At 36.4% G+C, this 24,606-nt stretch overlaps 1 protein-coding gene across 4 annotated transcripts; it reads left to right on the top strand.

Annotated features, from left to right (window-relative positions):
- Window positions 1-24,606, top strand: LOC144552187 (DNA polymerase epsilon catalytic subunit A-like). 4 transcript variants are annotated; one of them, XM_078300320.1, is made up of 49 exons: window positions 1-401; window positions 1,094-1,159; window positions 1,601-1,660; window positions 1,771-1,866; window positions 2,455-2,615; window positions 2,718-2,806; window positions 3,079-3,296; window positions 3,471-3,557; window positions 3,641-3,775; window positions 3,970-4,092; window positions 4,505-4,588; window positions 4,816-4,980; window positions 5,318-5,494; window positions 5,575-5,688; window positions 5,866-5,970; window positions 6,388-6,506; window positions 6,669-6,810; window positions 7,193-7,287; window positions 7,862-7,973; window positions 8,417-8,496; window positions 8,789-8,965; window positions 9,338-9,425; window positions 9,548-9,628; window positions 10,066-10,209; window positions 10,609-10,704; window positions 11,056-11,256; window positions 11,772-11,826; window positions 12,288-12,436; window positions 12,814-13,199; window positions 13,531-13,675; window positions 14,127-14,324; window positions 14,905-14,979; window positions 15,575-15,765; window positions 16,125-16,302; window positions 16,768-16,832; window positions 17,180-17,312; window positions 17,884-17,985; window positions 18,570-18,653; window positions 18,983-19,057; window positions 19,271-19,330; window positions 19,720-19,964; window positions 20,321-20,369; window positions 20,507-20,667; window positions 21,479-21,545; window positions 22,118-22,231; window positions 22,462-22,632; window positions 22,993-23,148; window positions 23,631-23,737; window positions 24,075-24,606. In XM_078300320.1, the coding sequence occupies exons 1-49, from the start codon at window positions 222-224 to the stop codon at window positions 24,274-24,276; spliced, it is 6,363 nt and encodes a 2,120-aa protein (XP_078156446.1). In that variant the 5' UTR covers window positions 1-221; the 3' UTR covers window positions 24,277-24,606. The 4 variants fall into 4 exon arrangements, with proteins under 4 accessions (XP_078156446.1, XP_078156444.1, XP_078156445.1 ...); XM_078300318.1 differs by having other exon boundaries at window positions 24,097-24,606; XM_078300319.1 differs by having other exon boundaries at window positions 142-401; window positions 3,647-3,775; window positions 24,097-24,606.

Below are 24,606 nucleotides of genomic sequence, written 5' to 3' on the forward strand. Positions count from 1 at the left end.
ATCAGAAACAAATTCTAGTCGATTTTTCTAGACGAAGAGAAGCGAGAGTAAAAGAGCGGGAATCGAACCCACTATTCCCGCCTCACTAAACCCTCTTCTCCCAATCTGATCTTAGGATCTCTTTGTTCTCGAACTTGACAGAAGCTGTCAAGAAATTCAAAAAAGAAAAAAAAATAGGATTTCTCTAGCTCCTCTCTCTCTCATTCGATCGGTAATCAGCCATGAGCGGAGATGGTAAGCGGCGGAGAAGGGAGAGAACAAACTCCTACGGCAACGATTCGAGGTCGAAATCGAAGCAAAAGCTTCGCCTGGGAGCAGAAGAACAACTGGAGAGTAAGCTAGGGTTTTCTCTCTTCACAGAGGGAGATAAACGACTCGGATGGCTTCTCACCTTTTCTACGGTAGCAATTACATCTCTATATACTTTGATTCTATCTCTAGCTACGAATTACTACTCTACGTTTCTTTTAAATTAATTTTCCGTTAACCATGGTTTTAACCAATGTTTCATGTCATGAAATGATACCCAATTTGCACCCCTAGTCAGCACCAGATCGAACAAAATGTATTTAATCTATTATGATTTCATAAGAAATAAACTTTGGTACCACGTTTTCTTCAGTACCGATTTTCCTTTCCGTTTCTTCTCCTCAAATTGTTTCATAAATTTTAATTAGCGGTATTAGCTCTGTTAAATGTTCTCTGATGCGTAGTTATTTATCATCTAAAATCTGGCCAAAATTTGAAGATCCCGAACTAATTATATTTTCAAACTAGGCAAGCACAAGTCGAACTAATTACAGAGAAGTACTCTTATGGTTCATCCGCATGCAATTCATACTATTATCTTGAATCAACCATTTTTTTTGCATCAAAATGGGCAAGGATTAAGTTAAATGGAAGTCAAATATTCTGTGACCTTGATTTCAATACACAGTCATCAAGGGAGGATGAGGATACAGAGAAGTACTCTTTTAGCTTGTCCGCATGCAATTCATACTATTTTCTTAAATCAAACATCTTTGCATTAAAATAGGCACAACTTAAATTAAACTGAAGTTCAATCTCTTCTGACCATGATTTCAATACACAGTCTTCATGGGAGGATGAGGACACAGGAAAGATCTACAGCTGCGTTGATCTATACTTTGTCTCTCAGGTGATTTACTAGTTTCAATAACTTGCTTATTTACAATTACATTATCATTTCATTGGTTTTTGAGTTGTGTTATCATGTTACTTTACGTTAAAATGAGTTAGCATTAATTCATCAAAGGGTTTAAATTTTGTTTGTTTGCTCATTCAGAGAACGGGATCCAGACCTCACTGGTATCATTCGGGTTAGGCCCCATACTAGCATGTAGTGGAGAGCTAATTTATGGTCAATTGGGTTAGATGGATGCTTAATTACCAAGGTTTAAATTTCACCTGCTTCCTCTTTTGAAGAACCAGCTAATCATCCGGTACCATTTTGGTCAGGCCTCACCCTGCTATGTACCAGACAGCGTAGTTAGATGCCTGCAATAGACAATTTTCTCCTAAGCTCCTCAATTCGTAGAAAATGAACACAAATATTATCTTGCTTTCCTCGTTATTTCAGGACGGTTCTACTTTTAAAGTTAAGTACAAGTTCAAGCCGTACTTTTACGCCGCCACAAAGGTACTTACAAGAGCACATAAATGATTTCATGTTGGCACTAGCCTTGATGGCAGGTGCAGTGCACCGTACCTTAGTTGGCAGCTGATAATTTTTTAAATTGGAAATTCTAGGAAGAGGTGGAACTAGAGGTGGATGGGTATCTTAGAAGAAGGTATGAAGGCCAAATTGCGGATATTGAGATTGTAGAGAAAGAGGATCTCAATCTTGTAAGCTGCTTTTCTACTTCTCTGTCTTCTTAACGACAAAATAACATACATAACTTCCACTATTCTTTCCAATTAGATAGTACGTGCTGTTGTACTTGTTTCAGTTGGATCATTATGACCTTGTTGTTCCTTGTTTGCTTTTCTTAGTTTTTCGGTGCATTTAAATGCATAATTACTTATTGTACAACAACTTAAAATGCAGAATCAAGGGCCATTTCTTGTAATTATTGGCTAAATCAACACTTAGCTGCAAACAATTGAGGCTGAGTTGGGTTATAATTGCACATGCGAGATTCAAATGGATCTAGTTGAGGTTTAATTATGCAATCATGACTCTATGAAGTCTCATGTTTTCCATCTAAGCCAGAATTAAGTCTTTATTATCAAATTACATTTCAGCACAATTAAGACTAAATTTAGGTCTAAGTTAGGCTAATTTACACAGTTTTGACTCAAATGAAGCTTCAGCAAAGCTTATTTCGGGTTTAGTAGAGATCATATGGGAATCTCTTTCTAAAAAACGTTCAAACGTGCAGTTTTCTACCATAATTCTTTATTTCTAAACACCATTTTGGTTGATATGATTAGAAAAATCATTTGTCCGGCCTTCGAAGAAAGTACTTAAAGCTTTCTTTTGACACGGTTCAACAATTGATGGGAGTCAGAAATGACCTTCATCATGTGGTCGAAAGAAACAAGGCAAAACAAGATGCAGCGGAAGCATTTGAGTCCTTCTACAGTACTAAAAGGTACTTAAATCAAATAATTGTTCAACATGGGTGCTTAAACACCAATATTTATCCAAATAATATTTTAATAATGTTTTAACTGGACATTAATTCTGTTTTCAGGAACGAGAGGACTTTAGATTACACAAATAGTATTATCGAGTTACGTGAATATGATGTGCCATACCACGTTCGTTTTGCTATTGATCTTGGTATGCAACATTACTGTTCCATTAAAGCGGTTTTCGCTTTTCTCTTTCTTTTTTTCCTGGATTTGTTTCAATATTAAAGTTTTTTTTGGTGGGGTCTTTTACACCTTACTACAATTGGACAATTGTAATCATCAAAAATGAAATTGCAATATCTACCAATTAACTGTAGGAATATACCAGAACTGTGTTAGTACCCTGTTTTTTCTGAACTTTTAATTGATACACTATCTCTAGCTCCTCTAGCTAACATGTACACTGGGGTATGGCCACAGATGTGAGATGTGGGCAATGGTATGACGTGAGTATCTGTAGTTCCGGTCCTTTACTGGAGAAGAGGAGTGATCTCTTACAGCGTGCTGAAGTGCACGTCTGTGCATTTGATATCGAAACAACTAAACTGCCCCTCAAGTTTCCTGATGCCACCACTGATCAAATCATGATGATTTCTTACATGATAGACGGCCAAGGCTATCTCATTATTAACCGCGAGGTTTGGTTATCAATTTATACAGTTTCTTCTATCAACTTTTGTTTGAAGTTAATTATTTTTAATCTAATTATTAATGAGGAATTCAAATAACCAAGCTAGCCTTCAAGTGGAAAATGACTAAAATGCTTTGAGATATACACCCCTTCCTAATTTTACTTCTACTTCTATTGCTAGTTCGTTGGGGAGGACATTGAAGACTTGGAGTATACACCAAAAACTGAATTTCAGGGTTACTTCAAAGTTGAGAATGTGAAGAATGAGGTAATAAATTGATATGTACTTACAGTACGGCAAATCAATTTCATCTAAAAACTTTATTACTAATTTCTATTGTTTAAATAAAGTTGGAGTTGTTAAGAGCTTGGTTCAGACACATGCAAGAGGTGAAGCCAGGGATTTATGTTACTTACAATGGAGATTTCTTTGATTGGCCATTTGTAGAGAAAAGGGCTTCTCACCATGGTATCAATATGGGTCAGGTACACCTCTCACTTTTTTTCATACATATATATATATATATATATCAGTTTTACATTTGCAAGGAACCCACCATAAGGATAATTCATGAATTATTCTGGTGGACTGGTTCTTATTGGTTGGGAGAGAGATGGGGGGAGAGAGAGAGGTGATCTTGAAATTGAATTTTCTATTATCTTTTTATGTCTCTTTGTAGGAGATTGGTTTTAAATGTGACAGTGAGCAAGGGGAATGTGGTGCAAAATTTTCATGCCATTTGGATTGTTTTGCATGGGTCAAAAGAGACAGTTATCTTCCTCAAGGCAGTCAAGGTCTTAAGGTATTTGATTAATATATGGATTTGGCCATGTGCAGCTCTATAATGTATTGAATTGTTGAAGGAAAGGTTTTGCTCTTTGAGCTCTGTTGGATTATAAGCACGTGGGCTGACACTGACTAATGAAAATGCCATAAATTTTATTTTAATCAAGGAACAATTCAGGATTTTGGTCCTGTTGGTATTGTATGTAATTTTAAAAGTCGGTCTGGCAAATGCACGTATGGTTGATCCATTTAAATGCACAATTAGTTAGTCAATAACTATAATTGTTCTGAATATTACAGGTACAGATTAATATTCATGGTTTCTTTCAACTCTGTATATTGGCTTCCAATGAAAATAACAAGCTTTAACTGCTAAGTTCTCAGCCAAGCAATAATTATTAATAGTTTTGATCCTTTACTTAAATCAGGCTGTAACTAAAGCAAAACTAGGCTATGATCCACTGGAGGTTGATCCTGAAGAAATGGTTCACTTTGCCAAGACACAACCCCAGGTATACTTGTCTCTATTTGTACCATTCATTACTAATACCTGTAACCTCTGTACTGAATTCTTATGTTTGATTTATCTGTATCTGTTGTCTTGATTTTATTTTTGTTGCCATCCTTTTTACTGAAGTTTTGGCTTGAACACAAGAGGGTTTGGTAGGGTTAACAATTCTTTCGGACGCACCTTTTTTTCTTTTTGAGTAATCTTTTCAATTTTGTTGATAATTTTCAGAGAATGGCTTCTTACTCAGTGTCAGATGCAGTGTCAACATATTATCTATACATGACCTATGTCCATCCCTTCATATTCTCTCTTGCAACTATAATTCCTATGTCACCGGATGAGGTGTTAAGGAAAGGAAGTGGGACCCTTTGTGAAATGCTTCTCATGGTTCAGGTTGGCATCGTCAAACTTATCGTTCAATCTAATCTTTTAGGTAAACTTCCTTGACAAGCCTAGAAACCGCAAAATATCATGAACGTGCATTCATAACATGGATGTCATCCATACCTCTATACAACTGGAAATTCCATCTTTGCACCCCCCCCCAGGTTGAAAGGAAAGCATCTTTGGATGATTACATGCTTTTTGTTTGAGGAGAAGATGATTACATGCTTGATGCTTTGATGAATCATACACGCTACTAACCATATTTTTTTTAGTTGGTGGTTGTTGTAGCTTCAGAACTATCTGCAGGGGGAATTTAATTAAGTACTTGATTTTTTTATTACAGGCATACAAAGCAAATGTAATATGCCCAAACAAGCACCAAGATGAACCAGAGAAATTTCACAACAATCGCCTCTTAGAAAGTGAGACATATATAGGAGGCCATGTCGAGTGCCTTGAAACTGGCGTCTTTCGATCTGATCTCCCCACCAAGTTTCATCTTGAACCCTCTGCTTACGAGGTTGAAAAAATTATACATCTGCCTATTAAATTTCTTGTTTATGTTTTATATATTAGACAAAAATCATATATTTTTTGCAGCAACTAATTGACAACCTTGATCGAGACCTTCAATACGCCATAACAGTAGAAGGAAAAATGGAGATTGATTCCGTCTCAAACTATGAAGATGTGAAGAATGCCATATTGCAAAAGGTGTGCCCCTTTTTTTCTCATGGAGGGTGTAATACTGCCGTAGTTGTCCCTGGATGAGTAATTGAGTCTTATTTAACCAAAGCCAATATTGTTTGATCCTCCATTGTCAATTAATATCACTTTTGTTCAGTTTAGCACATTTTTATACTCTATTCCCGTCCAATGATAAAAATGCAGCTTGTATATTTGAAAGATCACCCAATTGTTGAAGAGCGTCCCCTTATTTATCATCTCGATGTGGCTGCCATGTATCCCAACATCATTTTAACAAACAGGCTTCAGGTCTGCTTCTAGCTTTTCTATATCTTTTTTTCCCCCCCTCAGGTTTTCTTTAACTTACTGAAAAAAAGAAGACAGTGAATGTGGTGGCCTACTTTGGTCATATAACCTCCAAAAACCAAAAACAAAAAGGAGTAAAAAGAAATGAAATCTTACAATAGACCAAGTACAAGACAAATGTATGTTTGCTAAAGGACCCAACAAGTTATATGAGATAAATAATTTGACATACTTGCCAACTTTAATATCCTTGTACTCACACACTGTTTAGTTGCCTAGTTTCTTAAGTGAAACAAGAAGCATTGCAATACTGTACACACAAAGAAAACATGACCAAGTACTTATTGTTGCTGTATCATAAACTGAGGTTAAAAGTTTGGAACTATAATGCTTTGGGGTTTCCTTTTCTTTTTACTTCAGCCACCATCAATAGTAACAGATGTAGTGTGCACGGCATGTGATTTCAATCGTCCTGGGAAAAACTGCCTCAGAAAGCTTGAATGGGTCTGGCGAGGAGAGACCTACACGGCCAAAAGGAGGTCTTCAGTTATTTTATTTTATTTTAATTTTTGCAACGAAGTACCAGGTTAATCCACCATCCAAAATCTATTGTTCAAGGGAAAATAACAGTCATCTAGAGCCAATAATTAAAAATCAACATTGATTGAAAATATTTCTAATATCTTTTCTTAAACTATCAGTGACTATTATCATATAAAAAGACAAATTGAGTCGGAGATGGTTGAAGGCGGCGAAGGACAGCCATCAAAGTCATATCTTGACCTTCCAAAATTAGATCAACAATTGAGATTAAAGGATCGTTTGAAAAAGTACTGTCAAAAGGTACACATAAGCATATGATGTTTCATTTTTTTTCTTCTTTTCAAATTGCTCCTAGCATCTTTTGCACTATTTCAAGTAACAACAGCATGTTAGAAATCAATTTTAAGCTGAGCAAAAAGTACTATAACATACCTAATGTTTCTGCCTGACAAACTTATGGCTGCCCAACAAGCTTGTATTGACCAAAGACCCATGGTGAAATCTCCCAGTCTAGTTATTTTGGCAGAGGCAGGGGCGAGTTGACCATGTTAATCATGCATACCTTCTCCACAAGCCAATCAACTATTCTTGAAAACTGTATGGCAAAATGTTCGGCGTAATTTGCAAAATAATTAAATAAAAGATCATAGTACTTTTGACACGTGTTTGCTTTTTTTTATAGGCATATAAAAGGGCACTGGATAAACCGACAACTGAGCTTAGAGAAGCTGGAATATGTATGCGTGAAAATCCTTTCTATGTGGACACAGTCCGGAGGTAAACCTTTTGATTTTAGTTTAATTATATTGTTTCAGTCACTCCAATTATGCTCCACAAGGTAAGGTGCCACAGTTGAGTAATATCAGAACCCTCTATGCTCGATTTGATCGTGATAAACTCCAGTCTTGCAACTAACATTCAATTGCACCTATGAAGTGTCAGTTGATCTTGACTTGTGCAATTCACGTCAATAAAGCTTAAATTTAAGATCAGTGCTAACAATTGCCCAGGGGTATGCTCTCTCATGGCTTTCCCACCAATGGTATGCTGTCACATGCTTTTGTTTAGTGCTAACCATGTTTAAGTTTAGACAACACCTAATTCATGCAATTAACCCTAGCCTATGATCTCTTAATTGACACTAAATGTGCAACTAGACCTCAATAAAAGTTTGTAAAAGACCCAAATACTCTCAACTTCAGCTTCTACTTTGGAGTTGAGCACCTGATTAGGTAGAAAGAAACACGATATGGAAAGGAGCTGACTAAACTGAACTGTTGTATCATTTATATACTCGGCTTCATCATCCATTTTCCTTGAAGTAACTTCTTTGTACTATTTTGTGCTTCAGTTTTCGAGACAGGAGGTATGAGTACAAAGGTCTTAATAAGTTGTGGAAGGGAAAATTAACTGAGGCAAATAAAGCTGGAGACAAAAATCCTATGAAAATTCAAGAAGCACAGGTACTTCCGGCTTACAATATAATTAACTGAGGCAAATAAAGCTGGAGACAAATAAACCAGTGACTCAGTGCCGGTCTATCTGATACCATCGTGTTGTTTCTTTTGTTTCTTCCAGCTTCGTTTTATTATCATTGTCATCATCATGAGTTGAAAACCTATGTACCAGTACTGGGCAATGCGTGGTACTGGTATACATGCTAGTGCCCTTTTTCCGAGCTTTGGCATCATCTCATTTATATGTGTTTAAGTCAAATAGTCTAATGGTTATGTTGCCTTTTAAAAGCTGTGATATATAGTCTTGCCCTAAAATTTAATTGACTTACACATGCTTCCCCTATTGCTTGATATTATTAGCATTCCAATGGATTATTCTCACACCGTATTAAATAGTTAAGCCTGTCTGATGAATCTTGATGCCCTTGGGTTTTTTATAATTATTTCAGGATATGGTTGTTCTCTATGATTCTTTGCAATTGGCGCATAAATGTATATTGAATTCCTTTTATGGATACGTCATGCGCAAGTAAGTTCTCCTTTCAATTACCAATTTTGGTCTTTTCTTTTTTCTCCTCAAATGATTTCCAATTGTTTTCTCCGCATTTAACTAAACAGAGGACTCTCAAGTCCGATATCCATTGCTTTAACCCACTACTCTACCAGCCAGGGTTTATACAATTGATCTCCTATTTGTCTTGCACATCTTTTCCCTGCATTTTGGTTGGTTGCAAATGATAAAGCCCCTGGTACATTCATGGAGCAAAAGTTTACTGTTTGGCAATTTTAATGCTCAATTTTGTTGTTCTTCTAAATTGTAGGGGAGCAAGGTGGTATTCAATGGAAATGGCTGGAGTGGTGACATATACTGGTGCAAAGATTATACAGAATGCACGTCTGCTTGTAGAGAAAATAGGCCGGCCACTTGAACTTGATACTGATGGTATTTGGTGTGCTCTTCCTGGCTCTTTCCCTGAGAACTTCACCTTCAAATCCATGTGAGTTCATGATTCCTCTCTCTCTCATTCATGCATTGATTAAATACATTCCTACAATGGATATGCATGTGGTGGTGGAAGATACTTGATTAAGAGTTGGAGTAAATGATCATGGTTCTATACTTATATTTTTTGTCAGGCTCTCATAGAAGTATTAGTACTATGGCATTAATGGGTAGGTTTCAAGTCTTTTTTTTGCCACCTGTCCATTAACATGAAACTCTATTATTTTTGGGTTAGAGCTGGCCTTGACAAAAAAAGGCTAAATGCCTTATGCTTATGCCAAACTGGTTATACTCAATAACGGCTCAGAATGTCTGTAATTAAATCCCTGTAAATTTATTTACATTAACTGATATCTTTTCTTTTCAGAGATGGAAAGAAAAAGCTCACAATCTCATACCCCTGTGTGATGCTGAATATTGATGTTGCGAGGAACAATACAAATGACCAATACCAAGTGAGAAAGAAACAAAAAACCAACCCATAATTAGCCATTTGAAGTTAAGTTTAAAAGGAGAATCATGGGAGGATCATAATCATATCTGTTCTAACTTTTCTTTTATTTAAATATCCCTTCAGACACTGAAAGATCCACTAAACAAGATATACACCACACACAGCGAATGCTCCATTGAGTTTGAAGTAGATGGACCATACAAGGTACTCCTACTTTACAAATTGTATCAGAATTTACCAATGTAGCTGCAAAAACAAGCTGCAAAGACATTTCTTTTAGATAACAAGTCCAAAAGACTGATTGTATTTAAATGTAGCATAACACAGATTTGCTGGTCTGTCTACAACTATTATTTGGTAAAAAGAATAAAAAGAGAGGGATGTAAAGGGATGCAAGATTCTTTTAACTGGAGAAAACATATTCCAGATGGAGCATTTTATAGATTTCAGCATGAGAACCCACACACCAACTACAAAAAAGAATAACATCATTAAGAGATTAATGGATTTAGAATGAAAAAATGTCAAAGTAGCAAAAATGGTTTTGATTTTTTTTTTATCTCTATGCTGGTAAAGTTAATTTCATCGTTATTTGCTTATGCATGTTATTTATAATATTACTGACAAAAATAATAAACAAGGCAATGATTCTACCTGCGTCAAAAGAAGAAGGGGTCTTGCTAAAGAAGAGGTATGCTGTTTTCAATGAAGATGGAACACTTGCAGAGCTCAAGGGCTTTGAGATCAAAAGAAGAGGCGAGCTCAAGCTCATTAAAGTTTTCCAAGTACGTCTCCTTTCTAATACAATACATTACTATATTGTACTTGGTTCAACCGGCAATGTATTACTATATTGTACTTGGTTCAACCGGCAATGTCACTGCGATTGTGTTGTTGGATACATATCCGGGTTTAATGGATCTTCAACATTCAGGACCTGACAGGTCGTTATATATTGATCTGAGAAAGTATTATACATCACTGTTTTCTCTGTAATCTTTGAAATTTAGGTCCTGAAATGTAGAAACATAGTAATCTGGGAAAGTATTTTATATCACCACCTCTCTTGTAGGTTTCATATTAAATGCCAACTTTGATCATATAAAACCAAAATGGTAAAAAATATTATGATGTGTAATTGGTTTCTTACATAGATATTTGATTATTTATTTGTTGCGTGACAGGCAGAGGTGTTTGACAAGTTTCTCCATGGATCAACTCTAGAGGAGTGCTATGCTGCTGTTGCATCAGTTGCAAATCGGTGGTTAGATATGCTTGATGTAAGTTGCCTTAGTAAATAGTACAATAAAAATGTTCGTTAATGGTTTTGTGGGGTGTGGGAATGGGGCTGCAGTATGGGGATTAGGGTATGCAATTGTAGCCAGACCGAGCCAAACCATCCTGTGAAAACTCCTGTAATTGGACTTATTTGGTTTTTTCTTCATCTCAAAACTCCTGTGATCTGTCTGCAGAGATTGGTCAGTAACCATTTCATCCAGGCTTGGTTGGGCCAACAAATTTATTGGTACCTTTGCCAGATTCTCCTCGTAGAAAACATTTTCAGTCTGGCAATATATTGTAAATGGTAAATAGTTGTTTTCTGCTCTTAAATTTACTTTTTCTTTTTTCAGAATCAGGGAATTGATTTAGCTGATAGTGAGTTGCTAGACTACATATCAGAGTCGAATACAATGAGCAAGTCATTGGTAGATTACGGTGAGCAGAAATCCTGTGCTGTAACTACTGCCAAACGCCTAGCTGACTTCCTTGGTCCTGCCATGGTCCGAGAGAAGGGCCTGCGTTGCACCTATGTTATTGCGCAACAACCACAGGTAAACCATGATTTCCTGCTGTTCCTTTTCATGCTCGACCAAATATTATCTGTGGTGTACCAATACTAAGAGGTCATTGACCAGAACTCGATGTTTTATCCCAAAAATTGAGTCCCTATGCATAAAACCTTAAATATAAGGATTTGGTATGACCTAGTCCAGTATGTGCCGGAACCATCAATAATGATAATTTATTTAAAAGGAACCCATGTTTTCTCCTATGGCTAGATGCCTATGCATAAATAGAACCTTCATTCAACTCGTGTGTTTGGTACAATCCGGGCGGCTACATACAGGTACCAGACATTACCAGTATGGTGTTCCAAGTATGATTGTACCTTTTTCAATATTGTTCCACATTGCATTCATATTATTGTAAAGCAACAACATATGTTCTTGTTTAGTCGGGTACTATGAGAAACTTCAATAGTTCTTTTGAAGATCTAAATGAAAAAAAAAATAGAAATGAAATTTTTTCAACAACAACATAAATTTTATGCATTAAAATCATGCAGGGAACATCAGTAAGCGAGCGTGCTGTACCAGTAGCATTATTTGGCAAGGAAGTTGGTATAGCACATTTCTTCTCTTTTGTTCATGACAAGAGTTTTGAGTTTAGGCTTGTTAAACTTGAATATTGTACTTGAATATTGTTTTGTACAATTGATAACAGGTTTGACCATGACCATATTATTTCCCTAGTACAACAGTATGCTTCATTTTGACCCACTTGGTCTCTCAAACTGGCAACTGAGCTGCACATAGCCACTGAACTGCTATTTGAACTAAATAAGTGAATGAAAAAAATGAAACACTAAGCAAAAGATGGTCGGACTGCTGCATACCAGTTAATAATCCAAATGATAATTTACATGAAAAATCTAAAAGAATAAAATTTTTAGTAATACAACTGCGTATATTAGAATTAGCGTCGATATTATGATAGATAAATGCATATAAAAGGGTAGGGTGGATGTGTGAATGCCATGTTTTGCAGCCTTACATTCCTTTGTTCTTTTATGTTTCTCTAGGAGAAATCACAAGGAGTGTTTACCTTCGTAAATGGTGCAAAATCTTGTCAGATAATGGCATCCGGTCAATCATAGACTGGTCATACTACAAGCAACGCCTTTGCTCAACCATTCAAAAAATTATTACCATTCCTGCGGCCATGCAGAAGGTAATACATAGCCCCCTTCTTATGCATAGATGCCCTAATATTTCTCAATTTATAATTTTTTACATTCTTTCGGATGCATTTGGTCTCGCAATAACAATTGACCTGATATCAGAAAAATCTAAGTCCCATTTGTGAGAGAATTTATCAGAATTTAAAGAATTTTGATTAAAATAAATGGCTTTGGCCAGGAATAAAGTAGGGATTAAAGCGCAAGAAGACTCAGCATTAATTCATGCTCTTGGTAATCCCAATAAGGGACGTCAATTAATAAAGGAAAGAAATTGACCACCACATTAGTTCTGGCTAGTTCTATGTCTAATTCCTTGATAAATTAACAAAATAACAAGAATGTTGTATGCCTTTGCCAAAATTGTAAGGTGTCTAACCCTGTACCAAGAGTGGTCCACCCTGATTGGTTGCACAAAAAGGTGCGAGAGAAGGAAGATCGGTTCCGTCAGCGCAAGCTCAATGACATTTTTAAGGCAAAAGAAACAGACAAGAACACAGAAGGAATAAAAGATATGGCAGACATGGAAGATTTAGGCACATCAAAGGTTGAATCTAGAGCATTGCATAACCCAATTGCCCGTAGATTTGAGGCTAACAAGGACAATTACCCAAACAAACGAGTATTGGCTCCTCGTCAGAAGATTGATGATAATGCCCCCAGTGAAGAGGTGGATAAAGAGAAGGATTATTGTGGATGGCTTGATGGCAAGAAGAGAAAATGGAAGGAGGTTCTTGAACAAAAGAAAAGACGCAGGTAGATTTCGTGTTTCTGAGTTGTATGATTCGAAGATTCTCAAGTTTTAACATTTTTACTCCAGGGATAATGCATTAATTGATTGTTTTACCACTTAAAAGTAAATGCCCACTAGCATAAACCAAAAAGCAGGCTTCAACAGGAATGGATTGTTTGGTCAAGTTGTGATGCTAAGACTTAATTTGGACCAGATACCTAATCAACTGCAATGCAAGTAGAGAATATCATAAAAGAACAAGCTTGTGCCCCACTGGTGTATATAAATTTCTTCTTCTGGTTTGATTGTCATTGGATATAAAAGAACAAGCTGAATTTTGTCTTTTCTTTTCAGGTTCTGCGATGCTAATATTTCATCTAGTGTTGTTGGCCAATCAAAACTTGCCACATCCATTCTTGGTAAACAGCTTGGCAAGGATGGGACCCACACTACAGTTTTCAGGAAACAGGAGCTGGCTCTTGTCAAGACTCACTGGCAAGTAAGTTCCGTACTCATTTTGCTATAATTGGTTCTTTAGTACCAATGCAATTGTCATGGGAATTTGTATCCTCTTCATTAACTCAACTTTTTGAGTTAATGCAGAATGAATCCGGAGTGTCTGATCCGTGTTGGTATGAATATTAAAGATGCCTCGTGTGTTTCACCTCAGGCCAGATTGGCTCGGATTCAGATCAGACGGCCCAGATTTATTAACTCAAAAGTTGAGTTAATGCAGAAGATGCGGACTCCTGTCATGGTGCCCTCATACCCCACAGATAGATTTAAGAAAAGAAAAGAAAAGAGAAAAGATCTTATAAATTTAGTTGAATGAACTGGTTCCTAGTTGTGGTATGAGTCAGAACTGGCTGCCAATTTAAAGCTTAATGAACTTTTACCTCATATATCCAGAATAACACATTATCTGATGAATTATTCTATTTATGGATCAGATAATTCAACTGGTTCCTAGTGGTCAACCCGGGTGTTTGTTAGCATGGGTGGTTGCCAATGGAGTAATGTTTAAGGTCCCTATAAATGTGCCAAGACTGTTCTATATCAACTCCAGAGGCACAGTTCCAGAAGAGTTCCCTGGTAGGCGGGTGAAGAAGATTCTTCCTCACAGCCGACCCAACTATGACCTCCTTGAGGTATCCATCAGATGTTTGAATTCAATATATTTTTTTTCATTTCTTCATTCTTTTTTATCATTTCAGTACCACTAAAACACTATTTTGAACTCAATTTTCAGATTTTGTATGTACAGCCGTAATATTTTGATTTAGTTGACTTGAAAATTTCATAGCATTTTCTTAACTTTGATTTATCTTGTACAAAATTTACACATCTGATACTGCTTTTGTATAAATTATACTATTGATATGTATCTAAAATAATAATTTTGTATGTTATATATTATAAATGCATAATTTGAATCAATTTGAATACATACTAGCCTGGCCAATGGTTCTGTGGTTCTGTAGGTGATTGTTATTTGTTTATTTTGTTTGGTATGCAAGATATAACCTGAAGATGAAAAAAAACTTTTGTTGTCATCTTTAAATTGGTATATCTGCCTACCCCATGCGTTAGAGACCTTGGTAGGGATGTAGCTGCTATTTTTTGAAGATTACATAACCCATAGAACCATAAGACATGCTTATTAGCAGATCTGTGATTTATACTCCATTACGAGCTCTAATGTTATTTCTAATTTGCGGTTTACTATAGGTTGTGACAAGTGAAGACAAATTTAAGTCTGAGAGCAAGAAGCTTGAGGCCTACCTTGCAGAGCCTGAAGTTGAGGTATGGTCTATATGTTAGATGACTGGTCTAATGATACCTTATCTCTAGGATTGACTGGTCTATATGTCAGAAGGGTCTTACACTGGTTCTCCAAGACTGTCCTCCTGACCTATCAAATTAAAGTTGGGCCCCATCTTAACCCATTTTAGGCTACTGCATGCTTAATTTGCAATAAAGATCTGTTACACATTAATGGAGTTAATTTTACTATCACCCTGCAACACCATTAGGGCCGAAAGACCAAATTAGCCTGAGTTTGCACTAGCAGTATGAGATACACGACAACATACAACTACAGCAGAACGTGTCCTTGTTTGAGTGGATGAACAAACCAGGCAACAGCAAAAACCAACCAGAACATAGCACTGTTATTGGTTGGGCAATCTATCAATTGAACCACATTGATTGCTTAATTGTTCAATTAGGCCTGATGTTGAACCAATTTAGCCTCTATTAACTTTCAGTGGTGCAGTCAAACCTTAACTGAGGTTTTATTGTTATCCGCTGAACCCAAATGAACTTTTAGTTCTATTTTCAGGTGTGCAATTGAGCACCGTGAGTTCTGTTATTGTTACTAATTACTGGTCTTTTGTAGGGGATATATGAGACAAAGGTAACAGTAGATTTCAACGCGATCATCAAATTAGGATGTGTGTGCAAAGTGAACAAGAGTGCAACCAACAGGAGCATGCAACAAGGATGGAATCTATCTGAGCTAAGCATGAAGACCACAGCTGAGTGTGCTTACCTGGAGCAGTCGATTTCTTTTTTCTATCTCTATCACAGGTTAGTTTACCGGATGTTACGTATTGATGTCACATTGCTACCGTTAGAATGTAAAAGGACTAGGTGTTAAGATGTCACCTTGACGAGTCATCAGCATTTGCTGATGATGAAACTTTTTCCAATTTTATTGTTTCAATGGTGCACGCCTGCGAGTACAAATTTCGTTGCAATGCTTACTAGGAAAATTCACATGGTTTACAATGACAGTTATGCAAAGATTGTACATGGAAGTTGTCATCTGTCTCATCATGGAAAACACATATACTTGTTGTTGTTCAAAAATTCAGCCCTCTTAATCTCTATTTTATGTATGTGAACTCTCGTAGAAATAATACTAAATCCCTATTTTTGCTCTACAGCTTATCCGAAGGACGAGGTGTGTATGTCATATATTTTCCTGTCTCTCGTGCAGTAAATGCTATTGTAGTAAATCCTGTCAGAAATAGAGAGCTGACTTCTGGCCTTCTTGAGAAGAACTTTCGTGAAGCTTGCCAGACTATACCTAATACATCTATTGTATCACTCCCTGCATTTAAGGTAATTGTTTTAAATTATTGCAACGTACAGGTTTTGGGAATGCCTTTAATTCTTAGTCATATGGTGATACTTAAGGCTCAAGTAAGCAACTCAATCATAGCCTAACAAATTAGTACAGTACCGGAATGAAATAGTAATGAAATATAATTATACGCTGATAGGCACATTCTAAGAACCAAGACTGCTGCCTAAGATTTTAGTATTGTACCGGTTAGGTCTGATTCTGGTCTGGTATCATACTTTGTACTGTTTTGTTGGGTTGCGTCTTTTTTTTTTCTGAACTTATTCGGTTTCTTGATTTTGGTTCAATAATGTGTTGAAAATTCAGAAGTATTGGCTTGATCTAGTAGGACGGCAGTTCTACATACTGCGATATCCTACTGGGAACAGCTAGCCAGTATGACAATCCTTGTTACACAAAATAACTTTTTTTTTGCAGTGTTAATGTGCTTTCTTGTTATGAAGGTGGATTATTTCCAAACATGGGAAGCTGCTAGCAAGTTCCTGCAAACAATGCTAACTGACTACAGGTCTGCTCTTTTTCTTTTTCACCTTATTGTGCTACTTGAAGACATGAAACGCTATCTGTTTTACACCTGTAATTGAGAAATAAATTACATGCCCCCCTTTGTCAAGTTTTAACCAATAGAAGATATTGCTATTAAAAAGGTACATGCTTGCTGGAATGTCTAACAGCTATGTATATAGTACAGGTTCTTTAATTTTGGCTTAATTTGTATAACTTAAAATATATCATTTTATCTAGTATCAATTCCCTTGACATGCCAATCCTCAATGGTTATTAACTCCAAAATATATGATCTCGTCCTCTCACCATGCTTGATTTTAGTAGTTATTTAATTTTATTCCTTTGTAGGCGTCAGCACCTGGAACCCATTATTGGTTTGATAGAATGCCCCAGTATACATGCAGTAAAATCATATATACGGGCTTTAGATGACTTCCCTTGTGTTGCTGTCCCTTGCAATGCACGAGACAGTGACTATCAGGTTGCACAATATCCTTTACTTTTTTTTTTTGTACTTTAGGATTATCTTAATTTATAGGCTAGGCTGTACATTACTGTATGTACTGGATAATGTAATATTGTTCCATCAATTGTGGATAGGCCCTTGACGATTTTGAATTAGGCCTGCATTAAGAACTAAGTTATAGTTCTGGCATCCTTGCATTAACCATCTGACTCAGCATTTGGAGCTCTATTTACACTCAGTTGTGTACAACGTAGCACCACAAAAGCCAAGTAAAGAGAATTAAGCAGAACATTTCGTGCAACCACTTGTTACTATGGTTGTAATTTCTCAATGAAGAGACAATTTGACCCATCTAAGCTAATTTCATACCAATTTCACCTCTGTTATATGTAATTGAGACTCAATTAATGTCAGATCATCCCAACTAAAACTTCTGCCTTGAGTTATCCTTTGTGTTGCGGTTTGAACACCTAGAAAAGCAAGAAAGGATACCAAAATCTGAGGTTATACAAGATTGTGTGTAATATAGGTACTTGTTAGATGGGTGGGTTAGTGCTAACTAATTTTATTTAATAACTAATAATAGGCACTTCTGTGGCAAGTAACAGCTGGAAAAATAAGTATGCAAAGATGTGTGGCATCCTCGCAGTGGTTCAGTGAAAGAGTTCTTCTTTCTAGATATGCTCATGTATTTCTCTCTCCCAGCATTTTTTTTAAAACAATGTTGTACTTTGTTATGAAATTTGCAGGTTTTACAATTTGAAATTAGCCTCCAAGAAGTTCTCACCCCAGATGCCCCCAAATTACTTTTATTTGGACAGCATTATATTATCCCCTGGAAATAGGGTCTTATGCTGATTTTGCAGTTTAGCATATTAGCAAACAACAGATTACTTTTTGCTTTATTTTTGAAAATAGCGCATAATCCGTGGAACCAAGATTAAATCGATGGGTGCTACTTATAACTCAAAACAAAATTGAATGCCAGTCAGAAAAATCAGAAATGTTGATTGATTATTACCAATTAGGTACAGTATTGCAACAAGAAATATTAGGTAATTAATTGGCAACGAACACAGTTCAGAAACAACAAACCAACCTACGGAGCAATTTACATGGTTTATTATCGTTAATCATCATGTAATAATCTATATTTAACTTGGCATTATTGTATGACTTGTGTTGTAAATCTGCAAATTTGGTCTAGCTAAAAGGATTGTTATTTTGAACTATGGTATTCACTGAGGCGATACTTTATAATTATTTGAACAGGTACCTTTGGGAAATTTTGAATTCGATTGGCTTCTTTTCACCTCAGATATTTTCTTCTCAAGGGCTTTAAGAGATCAGCAGCAGGTTAGTTATTTGCACAATGCACCAGCATTCTCCATTTGTTCTGAAGTGAATTTTATCTGCTTAGCTCTCCTCATTTTGGTTTTTCTCGGCCTATATATGAATTGGTGCTTGCATAAGCTCGTGATATTAGTTTGACCCAAGAAAAACATGAGAGAAGTGATAGTAATTATGCATGTCTACAAGTTATGGATTGGTTCATAGTTCACACAGATTTTGGGATGCTTTCAGTGCTCTGTTGAAATGCTTAAATGTTGATAGATGGATAGGCAGGCACACATGCACAGGAAGCAATCTCTTTTCCTTGTAATATTTAAAATGCTCTTTCTCAGGTGCTTTGGATTTCAGATGATGGAATTCCAGATTTAGGAGGTACATATGAGGGAGACTCATGCTTTGCTGATGAGGTACTTCTTTCTTCATTCATTTACCACAAAGAATAAGAAAGGCTTTTGATTCCAGATTTTTGTTTTGTATCTTTTGGTTTTTTGTTGTGTTTAATTGAAGTTCTAATTTAGGCATCAGGGATAATCAATATTGCCAGATGGAACCTTAAATATAAACCTAAGCCAGTCTATATCATGTGGATACTTGATTTGATTGTAATCTGAAATCTATAGGTCAATCAGCCAGATCTTAATAATCCTGGAGCGTACAGAAGAATATCTGTTGAACTAAAGGTAAGTTCAAGTTTCTGCCTTCTTTCAAATAAGAAATGACCTTATATCTTATAATCTGCAAAGAGTGAGAATATAATAGTCTTATTGTGACACCATTTTTTTTTGAGAGGCCTTGTTACTTCATTTGTTGCTAACATTATGTTATGTTTGTGGTGTGTTCCAATGTTAGGTTTGTGATTCATCATTAAAATCGTGGGTTCTAAAAGAACTAACAGACATAATTAAATAAAAAAATGATGGCATGCAGGGTTCAAGTTTGACATCCCTGAATGGTTTTAGAAACCAGCAAAGAAAAAATAAAAACAAGGACACCATTAAATAAGAGTATCCAAAGTTTACCTACACATGATGCACTTAAACATTCTATTGCTGATACTGGCTTGGTGTAGATTCATCATCTGGCAGTTAATTCGCTCCTCAAGAGTAGCCAGCTGGATGAGATGGACGGAGGGCCAGTGTACTGTTTTGACCAGGAGGCACCACCTAGCGAAGATGATTTTGATGAGTTGGTCTCATGTCGGCCTGCCTTTCAGGTTCTGAAGCAACTAGTACAGAGATGTGTTTCTGATGTCGTCTCATCAGGAAATGTATTTGCTGATGCGATACTCCAGCACGTGTACCGTTGGATCTGTAGGCAAGTATATGATATTTCACTATTTTATGGCAAAAGATCACAATACCAGGTTGTGGTATGGTTTTCATCAGGTTTGTGTATTGCTGCCAAACAGCTTTCAGCAACTGCCATGGGTACTGATACTGTTTGGATCTATTGAAGACCTTTTTTTGTTCCTTCATATTTCTTTCTTGTGGTCTTTGTTCGTTCCAGTCACACAATTGAGCAAAAATTGATAAAATGCAGTTCAAATCAGGTTTAATTGAGGGTTGATTGAAAGCTCTATTGAACCAATTAATTCTGATTTATACATCAGCCAAAGATATTCTATGATGGCCAGAATTGTCTCGTAACTCTGCCTATGTTTTGTCTTTCAGCCCTTCATCAAAACTTCATGATCCTTCTCTCCATCGTGCCCTTCACAATGTAAGTTCAGATAACAGTGCTTTCCAAATATACTGTTTAGGCTCAGTAATGGTGCACATATCAAGTCATACTTAATCTGGTACAGAACTCTACCAGTCATGTTGAAAATGAACTCTCTGATAGTTTGTACATGGCAGGTAATGAGAAAGGTGTTTGCGTTACTAATCGCTGAATTGAAGAATTTAGGGGCCACTATCATATTTGCTAGTTTCTCTAGAATAATTATTGACACTGGCAAGATTGATTTGGCATCAGCACATGCCTACTGTGATTGTATGCTCAATACACTTCAAAAAAGGTACTGCTTTCTTTGTGTTTTGCTTCAAGTTTCAGAGAAAAAGGAGGAACACAAGACACGTCTGTGGGAATTTTTTTTCTGTATACCCTGTTTTTGATAAAAACTGAACACAATATCCCTGTTTTTGAAAAAAATAGCAAAAAAGGTGCTTTAAATCTGAATGCGCTAAAGTGCTTGATGAACTCATGCATTGATCTAGTAAATCGGAAGGAACAAAAGGTCCGAACGTCTGTGTCTAAAGCTCTGAATACTTGCATCCATACAACACTACCACATGTCCCATTTCAAGCATACTTTGTGCTAACATTTTATATATAGGGGTTCTGTTCTATTCTATCCAAGAAGCGGGATGGACAGAAAAAAAAACTCTTTGCGGTTCCAAAATCGATTTTCTTGCTATTATCAAAGAACATAGGGCCAAATTTTTTTATCATCCACCCTCGCAACAAAATTATGCTTGCTTTACAAAAAAATGAGAGTAATTCCATTGTACTCGGTGTAAGGTCGTGGCAATTGCTTTAATGCCCCATCCTATCTCAATTTTTCTCAAGGAAATCCCAAAATACTTAAAATGGAATTAGATATGGGAGGGGCAGTGGTCGGATTTCATAATTTGTTGCAAGAAATTTTATATTTCAAATGTTTTGTTAAGAAATGCATGAGATTCCTCATCTTGCTGGGGATTACATATGAGAGCTTCCTGAAAATAGTTTTAATTTATATTAGTGCTAAGTCTATGTAATTGAACCAGAGCTTTCAATAGAAAAAAATTTACTAAATTTATGAAGCAAATTTTGTTTCTGTTCTTTAGGGATCTTTTTGAGTGGATTGAGCTTGAGCCTGTTCATTACTGGCACTCCTTGCTCTTTATGGATCAGGTTTCTTTTTTGATAGTTTTTATCATTTTTTCTTTTCTTTTGATAATGCATGTGCCTAGTGTATACATGACAATTTAATGCATGTTAGTTGGAAGGTCTAAGACAATAAATTTCTTAGGAAGCCACTAAATCTTGCCCGTGTGACAGTTACTGAATTTTGATTGGTCCCCCTGGTGCCACCAAACTTTTGACTTGTCATTAGGTCACTATATCACCCCTCCATCCAAATAACTCACAGCTAAAGTCAGTATCGACATCCAAAATAAACAAATAGTCTCTATCTGCATGAATAAAAGTTATCAATCTCAGCCAAAAATGTTCTCCACATCATAAGAAATATCCATCTGAATCCAATACTTCTTTGTGATGGTAAGATAACAGAATGACCTAATTGAGGCAATCAAAATTTTACTATTTGAGGGGGACCAACCGAAGTTAACCAATCAACTTGGGATATAGAAGAAAATCTATGCAGATTAATTACTTTCCCAAATCATATGGAGGTAGATAGAAGAAAATTTATGCAGATTATTTTTCAAGTTACTCATCTGTTTCTGTGTTGTATGGTATAGTATAACTATGGAGGAATCCGAGCTAAATCTGAAAAAGAGCCATCTCCTGACGAGCCTCAAGTTGATATCATCTTGAGCTGGAACATATCACAATCACTACCCAAGGAAATTCAGGTACAGTGCGGTACCAACACATCATGAAAAGCACCGACCAGTTTCTGACTTTTATGTTTGTTGACTGCAATAGCACCTCTATACAACTGAGGATACATTAAATCATTACTGTGTTTGAACATGCCAATCAGCCCATACACAACGAACTATACTGAACTTGCAACAATTGTTTGGTAATCTTTGTAGCATTTGTGGTAAACATGATTAACTTGTCTAATAATACAATTCAGGATCATTTTGAATTGATTGTATCGGAGTTCATGTATTTACCATGGAAGTATTTGGAGACGCAAATAGCTAGTCGTACAAATACTTTAGATGAGACATCTTCTACTCAATCTATTACAATCATGGCTGCAGAGAACATTGAGACTTCAGTTGCAGATTTTCTCAGAAACAAGGTAACTTCGTATTCTCAGAAAAGTTCTTGTGTGCTTGCAGAACAGGAAGTATCTCAATACCACTTTTTACTCAAAGAAAGGGAGGAAAATATAAGCTTCCTTTATGCGAGGCTCAAAGAAAGAAAAAAACAATAAGCTTCCTTTATGCATCACACAGTGCTTACAATAATTTATACATGAGGTACTTTGGTTTCCTTGTTTTTTTTTTTTTTTTGGGGGGGGGGGGTGTGTGCGGTGGTGGAGGGATTGGGTATATGCAATCCCAAATAAGGCTGTTACTGTTATAGTTTGGTCTGTACAAGTACAGAACATGCTTGAAATTTTAGCCTCAACCTACTGTTGTTTTGTTTGTGCATGCAGATACGCAGCCATTTCTCGGTGAAGCTTCACAAAATAGTCGATGAGATAATGAACCGCAAATTGGTCCTCGATAAAGAAAGAGATCCCACATTGGAGTTCATAAAACATGTTTTTGCTGTCCTTTGTCTTGACCAGAATGTACAATATGATATTCTTGTAAGTTCAGTAATAACATTTATTTTTCTCCAAGGAGTTCTGAGTGGCATGTCTGGATTTATATTCACCATACAATAATAAACCTTTTTCTTAAATCTGCATGCCCTGCAGTCATATCTTCTTGTTTGATTTCATAATAATGCTTGTGTTGCATTTGCACAATTGAGGGTAATTTGAGGCTAAATTAAATTAAATAGATGAAAGCTGAGGTGAATCACATGATTGATGGTTAATTGAGTCTGAAATGGCTGGAATGCATGCTAAGTGCTAAAGCTGAGAGATGTTCTCAATTTATTTAGTTTAAATTGGTATTACATTAGCACATTTGGGTTTCTGTCTCTGATGATGCTCTGATCCACGGCTGGTCTAAATTGGGCCTTGTGAACTGCTAGCCTTTGAATCAATTTTCAGTTTTTGCATTTGTGACATATTTCAAGTAACAGCATGATGTAATTTGTCTTTTGCTGTTATAATTTTTGCAGACAACAAGAAAAAACTTGTTGAGGCTGGTCGGTGTTAAAGATTTCGACCGAAAAGTGCAGTTCGAGGATGTTTTCCCTTCCTTTTGCATTCCAAATGTTATTTGCAGGTAACTAACTACCTTATCTGTGCCATACAAACTGTTACGTATCAGACTGGCCAGTGAACTGTGTAACCCCACCAATCCGATCCTCTGGGGAAGAAATCACTATTACATTTCCTGCCAAACCATGCCAACTCTTGAGAAATGAGAAAAACACATATTGCCCTATTGTAGGAACTAAAAATATCTCATATGCCTCTGAATAGCATGAGCATGGTCACGGACCATTCAGGCTTGGAGGGGTAGTACGAAAATATTTCAGTGTCGTGTTTACATGCATGCAGATCTAAAGTTTTCAAGATAAAAAGGGCATTTAATTGTATTATCTTGAGTTCTCAACCAGAAACCTTGTTATTTTTATTCAGTTATTGCAACGACTGTCGGGATCTGGACTTATGCCGAGACTCAATGCTACTCAACCAGGAGTGGCGTTGTGGCGTGCCGGAGTGTGGCCAACCATACAACAGGGAGAAAATGGAGAACTCACTTCTACAGATAGTACGTCAGAGGGAGAGGTTGTACCACTTACAGGATTTGCTGTGTAGAAGATGTCGGCATGTCAAGGCTGCACATCTGGCTGATCAGTGTTCCTGTGGTGGCTCTTTTAAGTGCAGAGAGGGGCCGTCAGAATATTTACAAAAGATGAGGATCTTTTTGCATATTGCTCAAATGCAGAACTTTAGGCTGCTTGAGGATTGCGCTTCAAGGATTTTGGAAAACTTTTGATTTGAATTGAGTTGGTTGTGAGATTTTGTACATATGCAGTCTAAAAGCATTATTTATTATACAAGCTGAATTCAAGTCCTTGAAAGTTTTCTACTTGCAAGGTTAACTGTACAGTAACTCGGTCAATATCAAGCATTATTTATTAGAGA

This window comes from Carex rostrata, chromosome 3, assembly GCF_964058835.1.
Source record: "Carex rostrata chromosome 3, lpCarRost1.2, whole genome shotgun sequence".
Taxonomy (NCBI): Eukaryota; Viridiplantae; Streptophyta; class Magnoliopsida; order Poales; family Cyperaceae; genus Carex; species Carex rostrata.

What these genes read in the sequence shown, in the direction of transcription:
- LOC144552187 (XM_078300318.1), top strand. Translation starts at nt 222, where the DNA reads ATGAGCGGAGATGGTAAGCGGCGGAGAAGGGAGAGAACAAACTCCTAC. An exon ending in GGCTTCTCACCTTTTCTACG is followed by an intron (nt 402 to 1,093) that starts GTAGCAATTACA and finishes TTCAATACACAG; the next exon opens with TCTTCATGGGAGGATGAGGA. An exon ending in AGCTCATTAAAGTTTTCCAA is followed by an intron (nt 10,210 to 10,608) that starts GTACGTCTCCTT and finishes GTTGCGTGACAG; the next exon opens with GCAGAGGTGTTTGACAAGTT.